This window comes from Schistocerca serialis, chromosome 6 (genome assembly GCF_023864345.2).
Source record: "Schistocerca serialis cubense isolate TAMUIC-IGC-003099 chromosome 6, iqSchSeri2.2, whole genome shotgun sequence".
NCBI lineage: Eukaryota > Metazoa > Arthropoda > Insecta > Orthoptera > Acrididae > Schistocerca > Schistocerca serialis.
In genome coordinates, this window is record NC_064643.1 from 721,938,300 (window position 1) to 721,959,651 (window position 21,352).

Genomic DNA, 21,352 nt, shown 5'->3' on the forward strand with positions numbered 1-21,352 from the left:
AGCACAATGGGGTGTAGGGCTTTACATCAGGAAAGAAATGGAACCCAGCGTAGTTGCAATAAGGTATGTAAACGAACGACTGATGTGGATAGATTTGACAGTGTCTAGCAAGAAAATTAGGATTGTGTCAGTATATTCGCATTGTGAAGGGACTGATCAAGATAAGATGGATAGTTTTTATGAGGCACTCAGTGATGTAGTTGTTAGAGTAAATGACAAGGACAGTGTTCTGCTCATGGGTGATTTTAACGCCAGGATTGGAAATCGAACAGAAAGATATGAAAAGGTTATGGGTAAATTTGGAGAGGATATGGAGGCCAACAGGAACGGGCAGCAACTCTTGGATTTCTGTGCCAGTATGGGCTTAGTAATCACAAACTCCTTTTTTAAACATAAGAACATTCACCGGTATACTTGGGAAAGCAGGGGAACCAGATCTGTCATTGACTATATAATAACAGATCAGGAATTCAAGAAGGCTGTGAGGGACACATGTGTATTCAGGGGATTCTTTGATGACACTGATCATTATTTAATCTGCAGTGAAATTGGGATTGCGAGGCTGAAAGTGCAGGAGGTCAGGTCCATATGTAGGAGGATAAGAGTGGAGAAACTTCAGGATAAGGAAATCAGGCACAAGTACATAACAGCGATCTCAGAAAGGTACCAGTTAGTTGAATGTAGTTAATTACAGTCATTGGAAAAGGAATGGACAAGGTACAGGGACACAGTACTAGAAGTGGCTAAAGAATGTCTTGGAACAGTAGTGTGTAAAACTAGGAGGAAGCAAACAGCTTGGTGGAATGACACAGTCAAGGCAGCCTGTAAAAGGAAAAAGAAGGCGTATAAAAAATGGCTACATACTAGAACTCAGGTAGACAGAGAAAGTTATGTTGAAGAAAGAAACAAAGCCAAACAGATAATTGCAGCATCCAAGAAGAAATCTTGGGAAGACTTTGGAAACAGGTTGGAGACATTGGGTCAAGCTGCTGGAAAACCATTCTGGAGTGTAATTAGCAGTCTTCGAAAGGGAGGTAAGAAGGAAATGACAAGTATTTTGGACAGGTCAGGAAAACTACTGGTGAATCCTGTGGATGCCTTGGGCAGATGGAGGGAATATTTTGAAGAGTTGCTCAATGTAGGTGAAAATACAATCAGTAATGTTTCAGATTTCGGGGTAGAATGGGATAGGAATGATGATGGAAATAGGATCACGTTTGAGGAAGTGGAGAAAATGGTCAATAGATTGCGGTGCAATAAAGCAGCTGGGGTGGATGAAATTAAGTCGGAACTCATCAAGTACAGTGGAATGTCAGGTCTTAAATGGCTACACAGGATAATTGAAATGGCCTGGGAGTCGGGACAGGTTCCATCAGACTGGACAAAAGCAATAATCACACCAATCTTTAAACATGGAAACAGAAAAGATTGTAACAACTACAGAGGTATCTCTTTAATCAGTGTTGTGGGTAAAATCTTCTCAGGTATTGTTGAAAGGAAAGTGCGAGTATTAGTTGAGGAGCAATTGGATGAAAATCAGTGTGGGTTTAGGCCTCTTAGAGGTTGTGAGGACCAGATCTTTAGCTTACGACAAATAATGGAGAAGTGTTATGAGTGGAACAGGGAATTGTATCTATGCTTTATAGATCTAGAAAAGGCATATGACCGGGTTCCTAGGAGGAAGTTATTGTCTGTTCTACGAGATTATGGAATAGGAGGCAAACTTTTGCAAGCAATTAAAGGTCTTTACATGGATAGTCAGGCAGCAGTTAGAGTTGATGGTAAACTGAGTTCATGGTTCAGAGTAGTTTCAGGGGTAAGACAAGGCTGCAACCTGTCTCCACTGTTGTTCATATTATTTATGGATCATATGTTGAAAACAATAGACTGGCTGGGTGAGATTAAGATATGTGAACACAAAATAAGCAGTCTTGCATATGCGGATGACTTAGTTGTGATGGCAGATTCGATTGAAAGTTTGCAGAGTAATATTTCAGAGCTAGATCAGAAATGTAAGGACTATGGTATGAAGATTAGCATCTCCAAAACTAAAGTAATGTCAGTGGGAAAGAAATATAAACGGATTGAGTGCCAAATAGGAGGAACAAAATTAGAACAGGTGGACGGTTTCAAGTACTTAGGATGCATATTCTCACAGGATGGCAACATAGTGAAAGAACTGGAAGCGAGGTGTAGCAAGGCTAATGCAGTGAGCGCTCAGCTACGATCTACTCTCTTCTGCAAGAAGGAAGTCAGTACCAAGACTAAGTTATCTGTGCACCGTTCAATCTTTCGACCAACTTTGTTGTATGGGAGCGAAAGCTGGGTGGATTCAGATTACCTTATCAACAAGGTTGAGGTTACGGATATGAAAGTAGCTAGGATGATTGCAGGTACTAGTAGATGGGAACAATGGCAGGAGGGTGTCCACAATGAGGAAATCAAAGAAAAACTGGGAATGAACTCTATAGATGTAGCAGTCAGGGCGAACAGGCTTAGATGGTAGGGTCATGTTTAACGCATAGGAGAAGCAAGGTCACCCAAGAGACTCATGGGTTCAGCAGTAGAGGGTAGGAGGAGTCAGGGCAGACCAAGGAGAAGGTACCTGGATTCGGTTAAGAATGATTTTGAAGTAATAGGTTTAACATCAGAAGAGGCACCAATGTTAGCACTGAATAGGGGATCATGGAGGAATTTTATAAGGGAGGCTATGCTCCAGACTGAACGCTGAAAGGCATAATCAGTCTTAAATGATGATGATGATGATGATGATGATTTACATTGATTTAGTGTAGCTAGTGGCAGAGAAACATTCAACAATACAAACACATATCATATGAACAATGTCTTTAGTACATACTGCAGTCTGGGTTTACCACTCTTTCTGCAACCATCTTAGTGCAGCTTGTAATCGCACATTTTTCTAAACTTGTGTTTACAGAGTGTTTTTTGTGTGCAAATTTTAATAACCTGTCCCCAAAGATAAAGCCATAAGAAGATGACCACAAGAGAAAGAAAATGACCTTAGAAATGCAATGTAAAATCATTGAAAACGTGAACCTGGTGTGAATGTTGCTGATGTAGCACACACCTACAATTGGTCGACATTATGTATTTCCTTTATCCTCAAGAATAAGAACAAGATGAAGGAGATAGATGCTTCAAAGGGAGTGACAAGAGTATCTAAACAACAGTTTCATATTCTCAGAGACGTCAAAAGGTTGCCCCTTATGTGGGTAAATGAAAAGCAACTGCAAGGCAACACTATTAACAAGAACATCATTTTTGAGAAGGTGAGAATGATTTTTGCCAATCTCATTCAAAAGACATCAGCAGCTGAACAAGTGTTTAAGGGAAGCTACGGGTAGGTTGAGAAGTTTAAGAGAAGAACTAACATCTACAGCATTGTGAGGCACAGTGAAGCACCCAGCTCCAACACAAAGGCAGCAAAGAACTTCATCAGCAACTTCAAGACGCTCATAGATTCTGAGGGTTATCTGCTGCAACAGGTTTTTAATTGTGTCAAGATGGCTCTATTCTGGAAAAAAGATGCACCATTACTCTGGCCAATGTACCAGCAGGTTATTTCTGACTTTAAGAAACTCTACACTAAAGCACTCTTTGATCATTGCTGTGAGTCGACTAAAACTACCAATCTCTTAGAGAGTTTTGGAAATATAACTTCAACATCGTTGACTGTGTCTAGATGATTGGAAAGGCATGTGAAGGGGTTACCAAGAGAACTCTCACTTCTGCTTGGAACAAGCTTTGGCCAGAGAGCATTGTCAAATGTGATTCTGAGACTTTTGAGTCAATACCTGTGGAGCCTGTAGTCAATGAGATTGTATCTTTGGCCAAGAGCATGGGACTAGAAGTGGTTGACAATGATATCAATGAGCTTCTGGAAGCTCACAACCAAGAAATGACCACTGAAGAGCTTATTGAGTTGCAGTGTGTTTCACAGCAGGATGTTGAGGAGAGGAGTTGTTCAGAGAAGGAGGAGGAGGTGGTAACAGCAAAGCAGAAATCCACTGGTGCAATAAGAGAAATGCTGAAAGCATGGGAATCAGTTGCATCGTACATTGAAAATCATCAGCCCAATAGAGCAGTGTTTATGCATGCTACAAATTTATTTGATTATAATAATGGATCACATTTTCACCAAGTGTTGAAGCATCGGAAGGAACAAATGACCGTAGATAGTTTCCTAGTAAAAAGAATTAGTTGTGTATCATGAATAATAAAGTGCATAATACTATATGTATAATTTTCTCTGAATAAATAGCATGAGTAAGATAAAAGTTTTAGTACTCTTTCTGTATGGAACACATCATTGGGACATTAATTTATATGGGATAAATTGTTTTGCTTAATGAGTGTTTCGCTCTGCGAGGAAGATTCTGGGATGAATTATGCGTGTTATGCGAGGTTCCACTATATTTGTTTCTGTTTGTGTATTCTAGTTTTTTGACAAGTTTTACATCCTGGAGGATCTCCTCACTACGAATCTATTGGATCAAAAAGTGCATCTAATCCAATCTAATATTTGCTGTCTCTAACAGAATTACACTGTCTTTGGTAAACCTTGAAGTTTTTGTTTCTCCTCCCTGTACATCAATATCTTTCCATATTACTCCTTGGTTTCAATTACTGCTTGCTCAATGTACAAATAGAATTATGTTGCCGATAGGCTACAAACTTGTCTTCCTCCCTTCTCAAATTTAGCTTCCTTTTCATATTGTTAGTATCTTACAACTGCAGGGTGGTTTCTGTACAAGTTACAGATAACATTTCGCTACCTGTATTTTGTCCATGCTGTCTTCATAATTTCAAAAATTCCTTTCCAGTCAACTCTGTTAAAAGCTTTCTCTAAATCTACAAATTCCATAGACATAAGTTTGTCTTTCCTCAACCTACCTTTGAAGATAGGTCATGTGATCAGTATTGTCTCGTATGTTCCTACTGGAACCCAAACTGATATTCCCTGAGATTGGATTCTACAGACATCTCCATTCTTTTGTAAATAACTTGTGTTAGTATTTTGACACAATGATTTATTTGGCTGATAATTCAGTAATGTACCTATCAACACCTGTAGTCTTTGGAATTGAAATATTACATTCTTCATGAAGTCTGAGAGTATTTGCACACCAGATGGAGTAGTTTTATCAGTGCTGGCCCTCAAATGGATGTCAGTAATCTTGAAGGAATGTCACCTACTCCAGAGCCTTGTTTCAGCTTAGGTTTTCCACTGCTCTGTCAAGTTCTTCTTACATCATCATATCTCTCATTTTATCTTCATTTACTTCCCCTTGCCCCTCTAGTACATTATCTTAAAGTTAATTTCCTTTGTATAGTCTGTTTGTACACTCCTTCTGCCTTTTCCCTCTTTGTTCTTTGCTTATAGGTGAAATCTATTTTTCGCCTGCCTTGCATGGTTCTGCAGCTTTGGGGATGTCTTCTAACCATTCCTTCTTTGACATTTTCTGTGAGTCTCATTTTTAGACCTCTGTATTGCCCTTTGCCTGCTTCATTTTTACATTTTCTCTTTTTGTCAATTAAATTCAATATCTCCTGTGCTTCCAAGGATTTCTACTAGTTCTTTTCTATTTCCCTGTTTGATCCTCTGCTGCCCTCTTTATTTCATCTCTCAGAGACACCCATTTGTCATCTATTGTAATCCTTTCTCCGGTTTTGGGCAGTCATTACCTAATGCCCTCTTTGAAGTTTTCAGCAACTTCTGCTTCTTTCAATTTACTCAAGTCTCATCTCTTCAGTTTTCAACCTCCCTCCAATTCCTTCAGTTGTGATCTGCAGTTTATGAACAATAGCTTCTGACCAGAGCCCACTTCAGCCCATAGAAATGTTTTGCAGCTTAAAATATGGGTTTGGAAAGCACTGTCATAGTGTTACATAATCTTTCTGGAATCTTCTGTTTTATCCAGGTCTCCTCCATGTACACAAGCTTCTTTAACTATTCTTAAACCAAGTGTTAGCAATGATTAAATTCTGCCCTGTGCAAAATTCTGCCAGGGACCATCCACTTTCATTCCTTTCCCCAAGTCCATATTGTCCTGCTATTCTTCTTCCTCCTCCTTTTCCTGCTGTTAAATTCCAGTCCCTAGTAACAGTAAAACTTTTGTCTTCCATAACTAACAATAATTTCTCTTGTCTGTTCATCATCTGCAGAGCCGGTAGGCATATATATCGTACTATGTATGACAATACAGTTACTATGCTGTACTTAGTAACTTACCTAGATTTCTATTTTCTTGTTCATTATTAGACCTATTCCTGCAACTTTTGTTTGATTTTGTGTTAGTAACCCTGTACCCACCTGACCAGAGCTCATATTCTTCCTGCCATTGCACTCCCCTAATTCCCACTGTATCTGACTTCAACCTATCCATTTCCCTTTTGAAATTCTCTGATTTACCTACTCAGTTATGAAATTTAATGTTCTACATTCTGACCCATAGAAAGCTAGTTTTGTTTTTTCTGATATCAGTATCCTTCTGAGTAGTCCTCACCAAAAGGTCTGTGTGAGGAACTATTTTACCTCCAGAGTATTTTACTCAACAGGTTGCCATACTCATTCTGTCTACATCTACATCTTTACTCTACAAACTACCATGAGGTACATGGCAGAGGATATGTCTCACTGTACCACTTATTAGCACTTCTTCCTTTCCCATTCATGCAAGGAGGGTGGGAAGAATGATTGTTTGAATGCTTCTGTGCATGCAGTAATTATTCTAATCTTATCCTGACAATCCTGTGTGAGCAATATGTTGAGTCATCATTTAATGCCAGTTGTTGAAACTTCATTAACAGTCTTTCTTGGGATAGTTTATATCTATCTTCAAGAGCTTTCCATTTCAGTTTCATCATTATCTCTATGGCACTCTCCCATGGATCAAACAAACCTGTGACTATTCTTGCTGCTCTTCTCTGTATTTGTTCAATATTCCTAGATAGTCCTATTTGGTATGGGTTCCACACACTTGATTAACATTCTAGGACTGGTCATACGAGTGATTTGCAAGCAATTTCTTTGCATACTTCCTCAGTGTTCTACCAATAAACCAAAGTCTACACCTTCTTAACCCACAGTTGAGCCTATGAGATCATTCCATTTTCTATTCCTACAAAATGTCATGACCAAATATTTCAAGCAATGGAAAATTCAGGATGGAATGTAACAATACGAGAGAAGGAAAGTTGCTACACACCATATAGCGGAGATGCTGAGTCGCGATAGGCACAATAAAAAGACTCACACAATCATTAAGGCCTTTTTGTCAGCAGAAGACACACCTACACACACACACACACACACACACACACACACACACACACACACACACACACACACACACACCCAAGCGCAACTTGCACACACATCTGCAGTCTCAGAGAGCTGAAACTACACTGCGAGCAGCAGCAGCAGTAGTACAGGTGTGGCACCATCCCATCATGCACTGATGCTGCTGCTTGCAGTGTATTTTCAGCTCTCGGAGACTGCAGACATGTGTGCAAGTTGCGCTTGCGTGAGTGTGTGTGTATGTGTATCTAGTGCTGACAAAGGCCTTAATGGCCAAAAGCTATGATTGTGTGAATCTTTTTATTGTGCCTATCGCGACTCAGCATCTCCGCTATATGGTGAGTAGCAACTTTCCTTCTCTCATATTATGACCAGGTATTTGCATGAGATGCCCGATTCCAGCAGTGACTCATTAATATTATAGTCATGGGATGCTATATTTTTTAGTTTTGTGAAGTGCACTATTTTACATTTCTGAATATTCAAAGCAATTTGCCGATATTTTGGACCACTTTGAAACCTTATCATGATCTGACTGAATATTTATGCACCTTCTTTAAGATAGTACTTCATTATACATAACTGCCTCATCTGCAAAAAGTTTGTGGTTACTATTAATATTGTCTAAAGGTTGTTAATATACAATATGAACAGCAAGGATCTCAAAACGCTTCCCTGGGGCACACCCAGTTACTTATACAACTGACAATGACTCTCCATCAAAGATAACATACTGTGACCTTCCTACCAAAAAGTCCTCAATCCATTCACAAATTTCACTTTATGCCCCGTATGATCATACATTTGACAATAACCAGAGGTGTGGTACTGAGTCAAATGCCTTTTGGAAATCGAGAGATACTGCATCTACCTGGCTGCCTTGATCCAAAGCCTTCAATATGTAATGTGCAAAAAGTACAAGTTGGGTTTCAAATCTTCAATGTTTCAAGAATCCATGATGGTTGGCATTGAGGAGGTCATTCTGCTCAAGTTACCTCATTATGTTCTAAGATTCTGTAACAAATCACTGTAAAGGATATTGGATGGTAGTTTTGGGGATCACTTCTACTACCCTTCTTGTGGACGGGTGTGACCTGTGCTTTTTTTTTAATAATTCTTTTTAATAACTTTTTTTTTTTGTTTGAGGGATCTGTAGTAGATTATAGTTAGAACAGGGGCTAACTCAGCTGAAAATTCAGTACAGACTCTGACAGGGATTCCATCAGGTCTGGAGCTTTGTTCAGTTTTAACGATTTCAGTGTTTCTCAATACCACTGACACCAGTACTGATTTCACTCATCTTTTCAGTGGTTGTTGTTGTTGTGGTCTTCAGTCCTGAGACTGGTTTGATGCAGCTCTCCATGCTACTCTATCCTGTGCAAGGTTCTTCATCTCCCAGTACCTACTGCAACCTACATCCTTCTGAATCTGCTTAGTGTATTCATCTCTTGGTCTCCCTCTATGATTTTTACCCTCCACGCTGACCTTCAATACTAAATTGGGGATCCCTCGACGTCTCAGAACATGTCCTACCAACTGATCCCTTCTTCTAGTCAAGTTGTGCCACAAGCTCCTCTTCTCCCCAATTCTATTCAATACCTCATCATTAGTTATCTGATCTACCCATCTAATCTTCAGCATACTTCTGTAGCACCTCATTTCGAAAGCTTCTATTTTCTTCTTGTCTAAACTATTTATCGTCCATGTTTCACTTCGATACATGACTACACTCCATACAAATACTTTCAGAAACGACTTCCTGACATTTAAATCTATACCCGATGTTAACAAATTTCTCTTCTTCAGAAACACTTTCCTTGCCATTGCCAGTTTACATTTTATATCCTCTCTACTTCGACCATCATCAGTTATTTTGCTCCCCAAATAGCAAAACTCCTTTACTACTTTAAGTGACTCATTTCCTAATCTAATTCCCTCAGCATCACCCGACTTAATTGGACTACATTCCATTATCCACGTTTTGCTTTTGTTGATGTTCATCTTATACCCTCCTTTCAAGACACTGTCCATTCCGTTCAACTGCTCTTCCAGGTCCTTTGCTGTCTCTGACAGAATTGCAATGTCATCGGCAAACCTCAAAGTTTTTATTTCATCTCCATGGATTTTAATACCTACTCTGAACTTTTCTTTTGTTTCCTTTATTGCTTGCTCAATATACAGATTGAATAACATCAGGGATAGGCTACAACCCTGTCTCACTCCCTTCCCAACCACTGCTTCCCTTTCATACCCCTTGACTCTTATAACTGCCATCTGCTTTCTGTACAAATTGTAAATAGCCTTTCGTTCCCTGTATTTTACCCCTGCCACCTTCAGTATTTGAAAGAGAGTATTCCAATCAACATTGTCAAAAGCTTTCTGTAAGTCTACAAATGCTAGAAACGTTGGTTTGGCTTTCCTTAATCTTTCTTCTAAGATAAGTCGTAGGGTCAGTATTGCCTCACATGTTCCAGCATTTTCATGGAATCCAAACTGATCTTCCCCGAGGTCGGCTTCTATCAGTTTTTCCATTCATATGTTAAGAATTCGCTTTAGTATTTTGCAGCTGTGACTTATTAAACTGGTAGTTCGGTAATTTTCACATCTGTCAACACCTGCTTTCTTTGGGATTGGAATTATTATATTCTTCTTGAAGTATGAGGGTATTTCGCCTGTCTCATACATCTTGCTCACCAGATGGTAGAGTTTTGTCAGGGCTGGCTCTTCCAAGCCCGTTTGTAGTTCTAATGGGATGTTGTCTACTCCCGGGGCCTTGTTTCGACTCAGGTCTTTCAGTGCTGTATCAAACTCTTCATGCAGTATTGTATCTCCCATTTCATCTTCATCTACATCCTCTTCCATTTCCATAATATTGTCCTCAAGTACATTGCCCTTGTATAGACCCTCTATATACTCCTTCCACCTTTCTGCTTTCCCTTCTTTGCTTAGAACTGGGTTTCCATCGGAGCGCTTGATATTCATACAAGTGGCTCTCTTCTCTCCAAAGGTCTCTTTAACTTTCCTGTAGTCGGTATCTATCTTACCCCTAGTGAGATAAGTCTCTACATCCTTACATTTGTCTTCTAGCCATCCCTGCTTAGCCATTTTGCACTTCCTGTCGATCTCATTTTTGAGACGCTTGTATTCCTTTTTGCCTGCTTCATTTACTGCATTTTTATATTTTCTCCTTTCATCAATTAAATTCAATATTTCTTCTGTTACCCAAGGGTTTCTACTAGCCCTCGTCTTTTTACCTATTTGATTCTCTGCTGCCTTCACTATTTCATCCCTCAAAGCTACCCATTCTTCTTCTACTGTATTACTTTGCCCCATTCCTGTCAATTGTTCCCTTATGCTCTCCCTGAAACTCTGTTCAACCTCTGGTTCTTTCAGTTTATCCAGGTCCCATCTCCTTAAATTCCCACCTTTTTGCAGTTTCTTCAGTTTTAATCTACAGTTCATAACCACTAGATTGTGGTCAGAGTCCACATCTGCCCCTGGAAATGTCTTACAGTTTAAAACCTGGTTCCTAAATCTCTGTCTTACCATTATATAATCTATCTGATACCTTTTAGTATTTCCAGGGTTCTTCCATGTATACAACCTTCTTTCATGATTCTTGAATCAAGTGTTAGCTATGATTAAGTTATGCTCTGCGCAAAATTCTACCAAGCGGCTTCCTCTTTCATTTCTTAGCCCTAATCCATATTCACCTACTATGTTTCCTTCTCTCCCTTTCCCTACTCTCGAATTCCAGTCACCCATGACTATTAAATTTCAGTGGTAAGAGGATTAAATTGTGGAATTCTCATGGATTTTCCTTTGTAAAGGAACATTTGTAAACAGAGTTAAGCATTTCAGCTTTTGCTTTGCTACCCTCAATTTGAGTTCCTGTCTCATTCACTAGGGATGGCCACTAACTTTGGTTCCACTAACAGTCATTACATACAACCAGAATTTCTTTGGGTTTTCTGAAATATCGTGTGACAATATTTTGCTTCAGTAGTATTTAAAGAAACAGAGAATACTGCATAGTAGGTGTAAAACATAGTGTATGGATGGAGATAAAGAGATGCTGGATGTAACACATTTGGCTGTCAAGAGAGCAATGTGTGATGCCTTCAATGACTACTGTAGCAGAATATTGTCACATGATTTTTCTTTATAGTGACTGTATACCATCAAAATTGCATCCCATTTGAACTGTTCTACTGGGTGTGTACCTGTCCAGTGCATAGTCAACTATTCTTTTAAACTTAATCAATAGTTCCTCTACATGCTCCTGCTCTGTGCTGAAAGTTCAAGTTGCTCATTGAGATATGATATTACTGATTTTTTTTATCTAATTTACTGAACATGTATATCTTTCTGGCTGTTTTAGTTGTCCATTGTACCTTGGTAATCACTGTTGCCACACCTGTGTCATGGTCACTGATACCAATTTGGATGTGGACTCCTTAAAGAGCTCTAGTCTGTTTGTTACTGACATATTTCCATCATGAGTGGGTTTCCTAACTATCTTATCTAAGTAATTTTCAGAGAAAGCATTTAGTAATCTTTCACAGGATGTCCTATCACATACACCACTCACAAAACTGTGATTTTCCCAATTAATTGTTGGATGATTAAAGTCTCCAAAGATGATTACAGTATGGTTGGTGAATGTATGTACAAGTGAACTGAGATTTTTCTCTAAAGTTTTTAGTTACGTCAGGAAATGAGTATTGTGGGTAGTATAAGGATACAATTATCATTTTATGCCCACCCCTGGTACTGAGTCTTGCTCAAACAGACTCACATGCAGCTTCAATTTCTATCTCGGTGGATTTTAGTTTCTTGTCTACTGTGACAAATACACCACCTCCATTTTCCATATGCCTATTTTTTTGATATATGCTTAAATTTTCCTCAAAAAATCTCAGTGCTTTCTGTTTCAGGTTACAATCAGCCTTTGTACCTAGTATTAAGTGAGCTTCAAACTCTGGCACTTTGTTTAGAATGTTTTGGCAGTTTATCATTAGGATTTTAACACTCTCAACTGTAGGAGGCATTTCTTTCACTCTTACACTGTTACTTCTGTTTTTCGTACAGCTATTGTCATTTGACTTGGGTGGAGCATCACATAATCTAAAAAAATACCTTGTGTGCACCCCACACACAATCAGCTACCTGGATAGCAGCCTCTAATGTGTAGTGTACACCTGACGCATTTAGTGGGACCCTACAGTTCTCAGCACTATGGTGCAAGTCCAGGAAGTCACTGCCTAGCTTGTCACAGAACCGTTAAAGTCTCTGGTACAGTCCTTCCACTCAGAGGACCATGATAAACAGGGCTGTTGATAATGCTGCAAATTGTAAGCCCATCGAAACTCCTCATGTGAGATTGGTTTTCTCAACCTTCTCTGCCAGTCACTGGAATTACCCAAGCTCAGACAACAGGCATCATTTGTTCCAACATGCATCACAATCTGCAGTTGGTTGCACCCTGTTCCCTCAATGGCTGCTGGAATACCCTCTTCAACACGTTGAACGAGACCCCCAGGCATACACACTGAAAGCACCTGATATCCTCTCCTGCCCCTTTATGCCATATGTTTGAACTGCTGATGATTGATAGACCCCACCTCTTTTTTGTTTGCTTCCTCTTGATGTCAGACAAAACAGGTTTACCCAAAACAGATGAACTGAGTCTCACTGTCTGAGTCTCATTTTCAGTGAAAGAATCTCAAACTTGTTTCTTAGGGGGATCAGTACAACATCCTGAGTCCTTCCTGGCCCCCATCCACCCTGTACAGGATGCGTAGATATACCACTGACATGCCATGTGCAGTCAAGTGGATGAGTAATGGCAGATCCTATACTTTCTGCAAAGGAGACAGAATCCACAGGAGAGAATAGTACTTGAAGTACCTCGTACTAGTACCACAGGTCGCTACTCTCAGGAGCTCTACTAACACACTGATTCATAGCAGCTGCCAATTGTTTGACAGTAGTGAGGGCAACTTCCAGCTGCTTATGAGCATCATCCATCTCATCCCATGTTCGCGAACAGCATTCACAGTTGGACTGCATTTTGGCTGGTGCAATGTATTACAAGGCAGTGAAAAAAATAACTTTAAATGAAGCTCGCTGACTATCTTTTAGTCTGTTGAGCTAAAAGGTTGGTAATTCCCTATAAGAATTAGCAAAAACACAAAATGAGATCTCTATTAAGACAACACAAAAACCTGTGGTAAAAATTACTAGTTTCCAAAGTGTTGTGAGGTTAATTATAGTTGTTAGCAAACTAAAAAACAGACTTAATTTACAATAAATGCATATAATATATATGACTATTTCTCTTTACAGGAAAATTAACTGTAACACAATATGTTAATTTTAATATCTGCCACAGTAACTAAATTTACTACAAACTGCTCATAGATTATGCAGTGGACAATGGTAGCCTCTGACAATGCTCGAAAATGCACTTTTATTTGTGTTGACATAGAGTGAAATTTGTGAATCACAAACACTGATTTGTTATTAAATAAGTTACATGTCCACAACACTTGTACCAGTAACTTACAAAAACATAGTTTTGTAAGTATTCAAAAATTCTCATAACCAATCTGTTTCTAATGTAATTGTACAATGAAATTAGAGAACAGTTGTTTTGGATGAGAATAGGCCTATTGTTCCTAAAAATTTTAGAAGAGTACAATTGAGTTTAAGCCTATAATAGACAATAACAGTGTGATTATGTTTGGAATTTTGCAATGTATCACAATTTAGCTATACTGTAGAACTGTGTGCCTTCAGGGAAAATAACTGCTGTAGCATTCCCTTACTTTTAGTTGTTCACACCACCAACATAGCATGGCCACGTTAGTTAATGTTACAAAGCCATATCAGTCAATGAACTAGTGAAAGGTTCCTCCTCCTTAGGACCCACAGGTTAACCTGTCCTCTCCACTGAGAAAAACTCCATTGTGGTTGCACCTATCAAATGGCTGTCTGTGAGTCGATGCAAGCAAGCCACCATTCATTACCAAGGTCCATGGTTCAAGGACAGAAGGAGATTGTTGGGGGGGGGGGGGGGGGGGGGGAGGTATTTAACAAAATAGTTTGCTTTCCATCAGTCACATTACAGAATACCATAAAGATTGAAACTTTGGACTATCTTGTGTTTGGGAAAAAGAAAAAATGCCCATTCACTGTATTACAATTCAGTGATGATGAACTGAAGTTTTAAGTGGTGAAAATCCACTTTCTTTTATAAGGTTATGGAAGAATTTATTTTGTATATGGTTAAATTATCTAGGAATTTTGAAACTTACCTCTGTCTGTATTTGTAAAAGTGAGTCTATTGAAAGGAAATCGTGTTCTTAATCTTGGTCTATTTTTCTTATTCTCCTCAAAAACAAAACAAAAATTAAATTCCTTGCTGTGGTTTTTTTTTCAGATGTGATGTTTTTAACCCCATGGTTATAAACATATTTCTGTCAGACAAGTTACATATAAGATTTTTACTAGAACTAGAACATTATGCAAATATGGTTGTTTCCCTTCACTCAACTAACTTCGTTAATTTTGTAGTATGTATATTTTTTCTCACTCATTTAATAAAGAATCTGATTAACCAAGGAAACAGGAATTTTTACCTTTCCAGGCTTTCAGCAGCGCCAGGGGACTTCGAACAATTCCAGAAACTGCTGTAACATCATTTGGAACTAAAAGACAAAACGAGGAAGAGGAAGAATATGGTGACGATTATTTTGAATATGACAATGAGAATCCTGTGTTTCAACTGGGAGAGCAGGATAACATTACTGAAGAGTCAACAGAGGAGCCAGTTATCTCTCTCAGAGGTAAACAAATAATTGATTAAAATGATGTAACAGTTACCAACTTACTACAGATATTATCATAATCTTTCCTTTAAGATAAAAATATTCAAAAGTACATTTCCTCAGTGCATTGTCATATATGGGCAATGAAATCAAATTTTGTTTCTCAGTCTATCTTGAATGCTGCTCTACAGATCACCACTGCTTCTCTTCAGTTATACGTGCTGATTGCCTAATACTGCACAGTATTGCTGTAGACAGATAGTGTACAAAATTTTTGTCTTACCTCCTTCACAAATTTTATTTGGTAGGCAGAAGCAGATAGCATATGACTGCTGTTTTTCTTGTTTGCGACTTGTAAATGGATAAATTTGGGCTCATTAACTCAGTAACTTAGGCTTTACAACTATACTTCATCGTAGAATCAGGGTTTTCTATTGTTGTAGATCTGGTTGATGAATCAAACTGTAAAATTTTCATTTAAATATGTCCAGTGTATACTATGAAAAAATTGGGAAAAAAACATCAGATCAGATAACTGAATGTAATGAAACATGTAGATGCTATTAATAGTGCAGAGGATGTGTGAAAAACTGAAAATAATCTAAATATAGTGGCAAAGGGTAGAAGAAAATATATATTTTCCAGGATATGACAAGCATTTTTAAGAATTCACATGCAGTTGGTGTGTATAAAACTGATAAAAAGTGAAACAACTTTTGAAAATCCCACTTTTTCTGGTGTTGTAAGATTAACTGAATACAGAAACAAAATTGTTTTGATGTCAGTGGGGTAACTGCAAAGCTGTTGGAGAATTATTCATTATGCTTTTGTATGAGAGAACGCTTTACTGTAGCTGTTATTTTAATATTTAATGTTTTCTTTGCACCTGTGCATATGAAAAATGTAAATGTTCAGGAACTCTCTTACCAGTGTTGATATATTTAATTTTATCATTACATATTTAACTATAATTACATGGTTTTACATATTTGAATTTAATTCTACATAAACTTGCATATTATTGCTTTTTTCCCGTCTTATTCTCATTAGGTTGCTCCCTAGGAACACTACTGAATCAGACATACTACAGAAGTTGAAAATGGGAGGTACATTATCTCTAAAAACCACATTTTAGTGGAAAAAAAATGTGGTTAATTGCACTTTGAGTTGGATAATGTAGGATGTGATTCTTCTTAATTTTGTAATATTTGACATTTCAGTTCTCAAAAGCAAAGCTGATGTGATAACAATACTCTGTGTTGCACTGTTATAGCCATTAGTATGTGTGGTGGAGGGTTTGGGTTTTGTTGAGATTGGCAGTGGGGCAAACAAAAGATTACCATCCCAAAGTTTTGCAGCTACTAGTAACTTCTAGTGATTCAGAATGAGGGAGCTAGGGAATATATGCACTAAGAAAGTTTGTTAAATAATACTTCTTAGAGAGTTCATGACTTTTTGTGTTTCTGATGCCTCCTGTTGCATCAAAGTGTGTGGTGCTGTATAAGTAACAAACTACATCTGTTTAGTCATTGATTAAACAAAAGGTGGCCATCTCATTGTTGGCAAACTTGATGGAGAAGGACCCTCAAAGCCAATAACAATAAAAGTGTGAGAACAGTAGCTCATTAGTGAATGGCAGTCTTAAATTGTTGTGGCTTGTGGGAATCCAAGAGGAAAATCTTCTTGTTAGGTATTTGGCAGGAGAAAACAGATATAAAGGTACTGAAGTCTGCAAGCTTTTGGAGCCAGTGACTCCTTCTTCTGGCAGAAGGGCTGGAGCGGAAGGAAGAGGACAAAGGAAAAGGACTGGTGAGGCTTAGGAAATAGGGAGAGTTCAGAAAAGTCACCCAGAACCCCAGTTCAGGGCAGACTTACAGGACAGGATGAGAAGGAAAGGTTGATTGTTGGGGACTGTACCAGAAAGATTTGAAAACTTGAGAGCTTAAAGGTGGAAGAAAGGGGAAATATACAAAACAAAGATTATTGACATCACATCATGCTTGAGTTAAGAGTGGAAACCTAAGTGCATTGTATGTGGGTATGAGAGGGCTGGAATAGACAGGTTAGAAAGCTAAAAGGGTCTGAAGAAAGGAATAGTTACTGAGAAGATGTGCTGAGACTGAAAAAATTAAAATAATGAAGGCTAGGGCGATTCCAACAACAAACACATGTTGAGATGCCAGTTCTCACCTGCAGAGTTCTAATAAACTGGTTCTAAGGGAAGAATGCAGATGGCACTTGCAGTGAAACTGGCACCAAGGTCATGACTGTCATGATGTAGAGCATGGTCCACAAGAGGATAATGTATGTTACCGGTATACACCCTCTGAATCCTAACTAATAACTTGATGGTAGTAATGTCAATGTAAAAGGCTGAACAGTGTTTATATAACAACTGGTATATGATATGTTATTTCACACATGGCTCTCCCTTTGATGTTATTTGTTTTGCCAGTTACAGAGCTGGTACAGATGGTGGTTGGGTGATGCACAGGATAAGTCTTACAGTGGGGACAGGCACAGGGGCAGCAGCCATAGGATAGGGAAATGGATACAGAAGGAGCTTACAGTCTTTCAAGGACATTGTGGAGATTGGGAGGCTGATGAAAAGCTATTTTAGGCATGGTGGGCAAAGTGGCGGACACAGTGGAACTCATTTCAAGGCATGATTTTAGGAAATTATAGCCTTGTCAAGTAGCTGACTAAGACATTCAAGATCATGATAATACTGAGTGACAGGAGGTGTTCTCCTAAGTTATTTTTTGGGGTGATAAGCAGTACCAGGATTGGATGTGATGGCCCAGTAAATCTGCTTTTGAACCAGGCTGTTGGAATAATTGTGTCCAGTAAAGGCTGAAGTGAGAGTGGTGGTGTATTGCTGTAAAGGGCCTACATCTGAACAAATACATTTGCCTCAAATGCTGAGGCTGAGTGGGAGGGAGTGTTTGACATGGAAAGAATGGCAACTGTCAAAATGTAGTACTGTTGTTTGTTAATAGGTTTAATGTGGGCAGGAGTGTGTAGCTGACCTTTGGTGATTATGAGGACAACATCAAGGAAAGTGGCATGGATTTGAAATAAGGCAGTTCAAAATTTAATTTGGAGAATGACTTCAGATATTCCAACAGTTTTGATAGCCTCAGCATGAGTCCATATGGCAAAGATGTCACCAACCTATCTAAATGAAAGCAGAGGCTGCAGACCTATGGATCCCAAGTAAGCTCCCTCCAAGCATCCCATGAAAAGGTTGGAAAAGGAAGGAGCAATCCTGGTTCCTATGACCATGCCCCTGATGTATTTGTATGTCTGCCCCTCCAAGGTAAAGTAGTTGTTGGTAAGTATAAAGTTGACTAAGATGAGCAAGAAGGATGTTATAGGTTTGAGATTAGGTGGGCTCTGGTTGAGGTAATGTTCACCAGCAGACAGACCATTTACATGGGAGATGTTGGTATAAAGTGAGGTGGTATTAGTGGTGACAAGTAGACAAGCATGGTGTGTGATGGAATGGGACGGACACAGATTTCAGATGACCTAGGAAATGGTTGGTGTCTTTAATATAGGAGGGAAGTCATTGTACTATAGGTTGCTGGTGCTGATCATCATGAACATTCAGTGCTTTGAAGCCAGCAACCATGGGATGGCTAGCCTTATTTGATTTGTGGATATTAGGTAGAAGATAAAAGGTGCATCGTTTGAGAGGGGTAAGAAGTCATTTTCAGTAAGTTGAGGTTTTAAGCATGGACTGCAGTTCAGTTTGTATCACAGGGATGGGATCTAAATGGCAGACATTATATGTAGAGGAGTCTGACTGCTGGTGTAGACCCTCACTTACATGCGTCCATTGGTCAAGTACCACAGTGATGGATGCCTTGTTTGCTGTGAGGATAATGATAAAGTCATCAGTTTTTAGGGAACAAAGAGCCTGGAGTTCTACAGAGAACGGGTTAGGTTCATGTTATAGGGACCTGAGGAATGGTTGGGAAGCACTGCTGGATGTTAGGAATTCTTGGAAGGCTTGTAAGGGATGATTTTGAGTTAGTGATGGTGGATGAAGTTGAGATGATGGTCAGAACTGTTCAAGACAGGGTTCTGTGTCAGTTTTGCTGATGGAAAGGTTTTGGGATTGGTTTTCAAAGTGATATGTCCCATTCACTGTTCATTTGAAGGAAAGTAGGTCTTTCACCAAAGCAGCATAATTAAATTGACTTCCAGGGCTGAAAGTGAGAACCTTGGATAACACAGTTAATTTAGGAGGGGAGAGTGTCTTTGATGAGAGGTTGAGAACACTGTACTGTTGCAACTGGCTTGTGTGATCATAAGTTATCCTTGGTCCAGGGGGCAGTGGTGAAGGCTGGAGGATGTTAAAAGCTTGGCCAAGCTCGGTTTGTAGGGGAAGAGTGTTGGCTGATGATATGGCTGTTTAGGGAGCAGGAGAGGGACAGAAAGGGAAACACCACTGTTGAGGTAGTTTAGGAGAAGGTGGGATACATTTTTGAGGTGAAGTCTGGCCTGTTGTTGCAGTTTGAAGTTGGCTTGGCAGATGATACCATTCAAGGAAACATGAGGTGCAGATAACTGCAGGAATTTGTAGAAGGAGAGAACTCTGGTGCAGTGAAAATTGGGAGATGAGACATAGAGGTCACAGGTTAGGCAGGTAAGAGCAAGAGATTGCTGTATCTGAAACTGAAAAAGTGGCTGGTTACATCCAGAAACAGGGACTTTCAGTGCTAGGCCTTTGGGGGTAACTTCCAGAAACAGAATGTGGGACCTTAGTGTTGACAGTGCAAAAGCATATTTTTGAAAAGACTGAACGTAATACATGATGGTATTCATCAAGGCAAAAGAGGAGGGTTTGGAGTATTTGAGATGGTGTGAGTGGCAAAAAAGAAGCAGAAGAGGGAAAAAGAAAGAAAAAACAAAGAAAAAAGGAAAAGTATTGGAAAAATAGATACAAAAATCATCAGAACTGACAAGGGTCAAAAAGAGGTAATGTGTGGGTGACAATTTCTATAGTACAAAGACTTCCCTCCCATATTGATGACAACAGTTATTTCTTAGATCATCTAAAGTCTGTGACCATCCACTCCCATCACAGTCCTTGCTTGTCATCATTGATGCTGCCCCCCTCTGTTCCAACATCCTCCTTGTACATGGTTTGTCTGCTGATGAACAGCTCCTCAGTCAGCTTCCACCTGATTCCAAATCTATGATGTGTTTCCTGCTCACTTTAATCAATGTTATACTTACAAACAGATCAAGGGTGCAGCCTTTAAAATCAGGAAGGTTCATTCCTATGCCCCTCTTCATGGGTTACTAGGAAGGGACTTCCCTGGAATCCATGAGCCTAACCTTTGTTTGGTTTAGATACATGGCTGACATATTTGCCATGTGGGCTCATGGTGAGGCTGACCTGTACACATTGTTGGAATCTCTTAAAGTCATTCTCCCAATTACATTTCAAATGGCCCTATTCCGAATCCAACACCACTTTTCTCAAAATTGCCATTGTTCTCGCTGAGGGTCAGGTACACATCTCTGTTGACAGTTAACTTACTAACAGACAATAGTGCTTACAGTTTGATATTTGCCATCATTGCTGTGTCAAACATTGCCTCCCATGCAGCCTTGGCATTAGAGGCAAATGTATTTGTTGGGATGAAAACTCTTTACAGAAATATACCACCAGTCTCACATCAGCCTTCACTGGATATAATTACCCCTTTAGCCTAGTTCAGAGGAGATTTCCTTGGCTATCACATCCAATCCTGTTACTGCTTATCCTTCCAAAAAATATTGTAGGAATATGTCTCCAGTCACTCAGCATTTTCATGGACTTGAATGTATTAATTGGCTACTTCAACAAGGCTATGACTTTCTAAAATCATGTCTTTAAATGAGGTCCATCCTGCCCGACATTTTGGCCACAGTATCTAGAATAGCTTTTCCTCAGCTTCCCAATCCCTGCAGTTTCCTTGACAGACTCTATACTCCTTCTGCACCTGTTCCCGTATCCTATGGCTCCTATCCCTGTGACTGTCCACACTGTAAGACTTGTACTATGCACCCTCCTAACACCATCTATACCAGCTCTGTAACTGCCAAAATGTATGATGTCAAAGGGAGAGCCACGTACGAAACAACACATCATGTGCCTTACATAAACAGTGTTCAGCCTTTTACATTGGCATGAGTACCA

The 21,352-nt window shown here is 39.3% G+C and overlaps 1 protein-coding gene across 1 annotated transcript in view; it reads left to right on the plus strand.

The window, feature by feature from the left end:
- Positions 1 to 21,352, plus strand: part of LOC126485046 (protein madd-4-like) — a 697,683-nt gene that overhangs the window by 585,557 nt on the left and 90,774 nt on the right. The window contains exon 18 of the mRNA XM_050108648.1: positions 14,958 to 15,174. Within this exon, the coding sequence (XP_049964605.1) occupies positions 14,958 to 15,174 (217 nt within the window). The remainder of the gene's footprint in view (positions 1 to 14,957; positions 15,175 to 21,352) is intronic.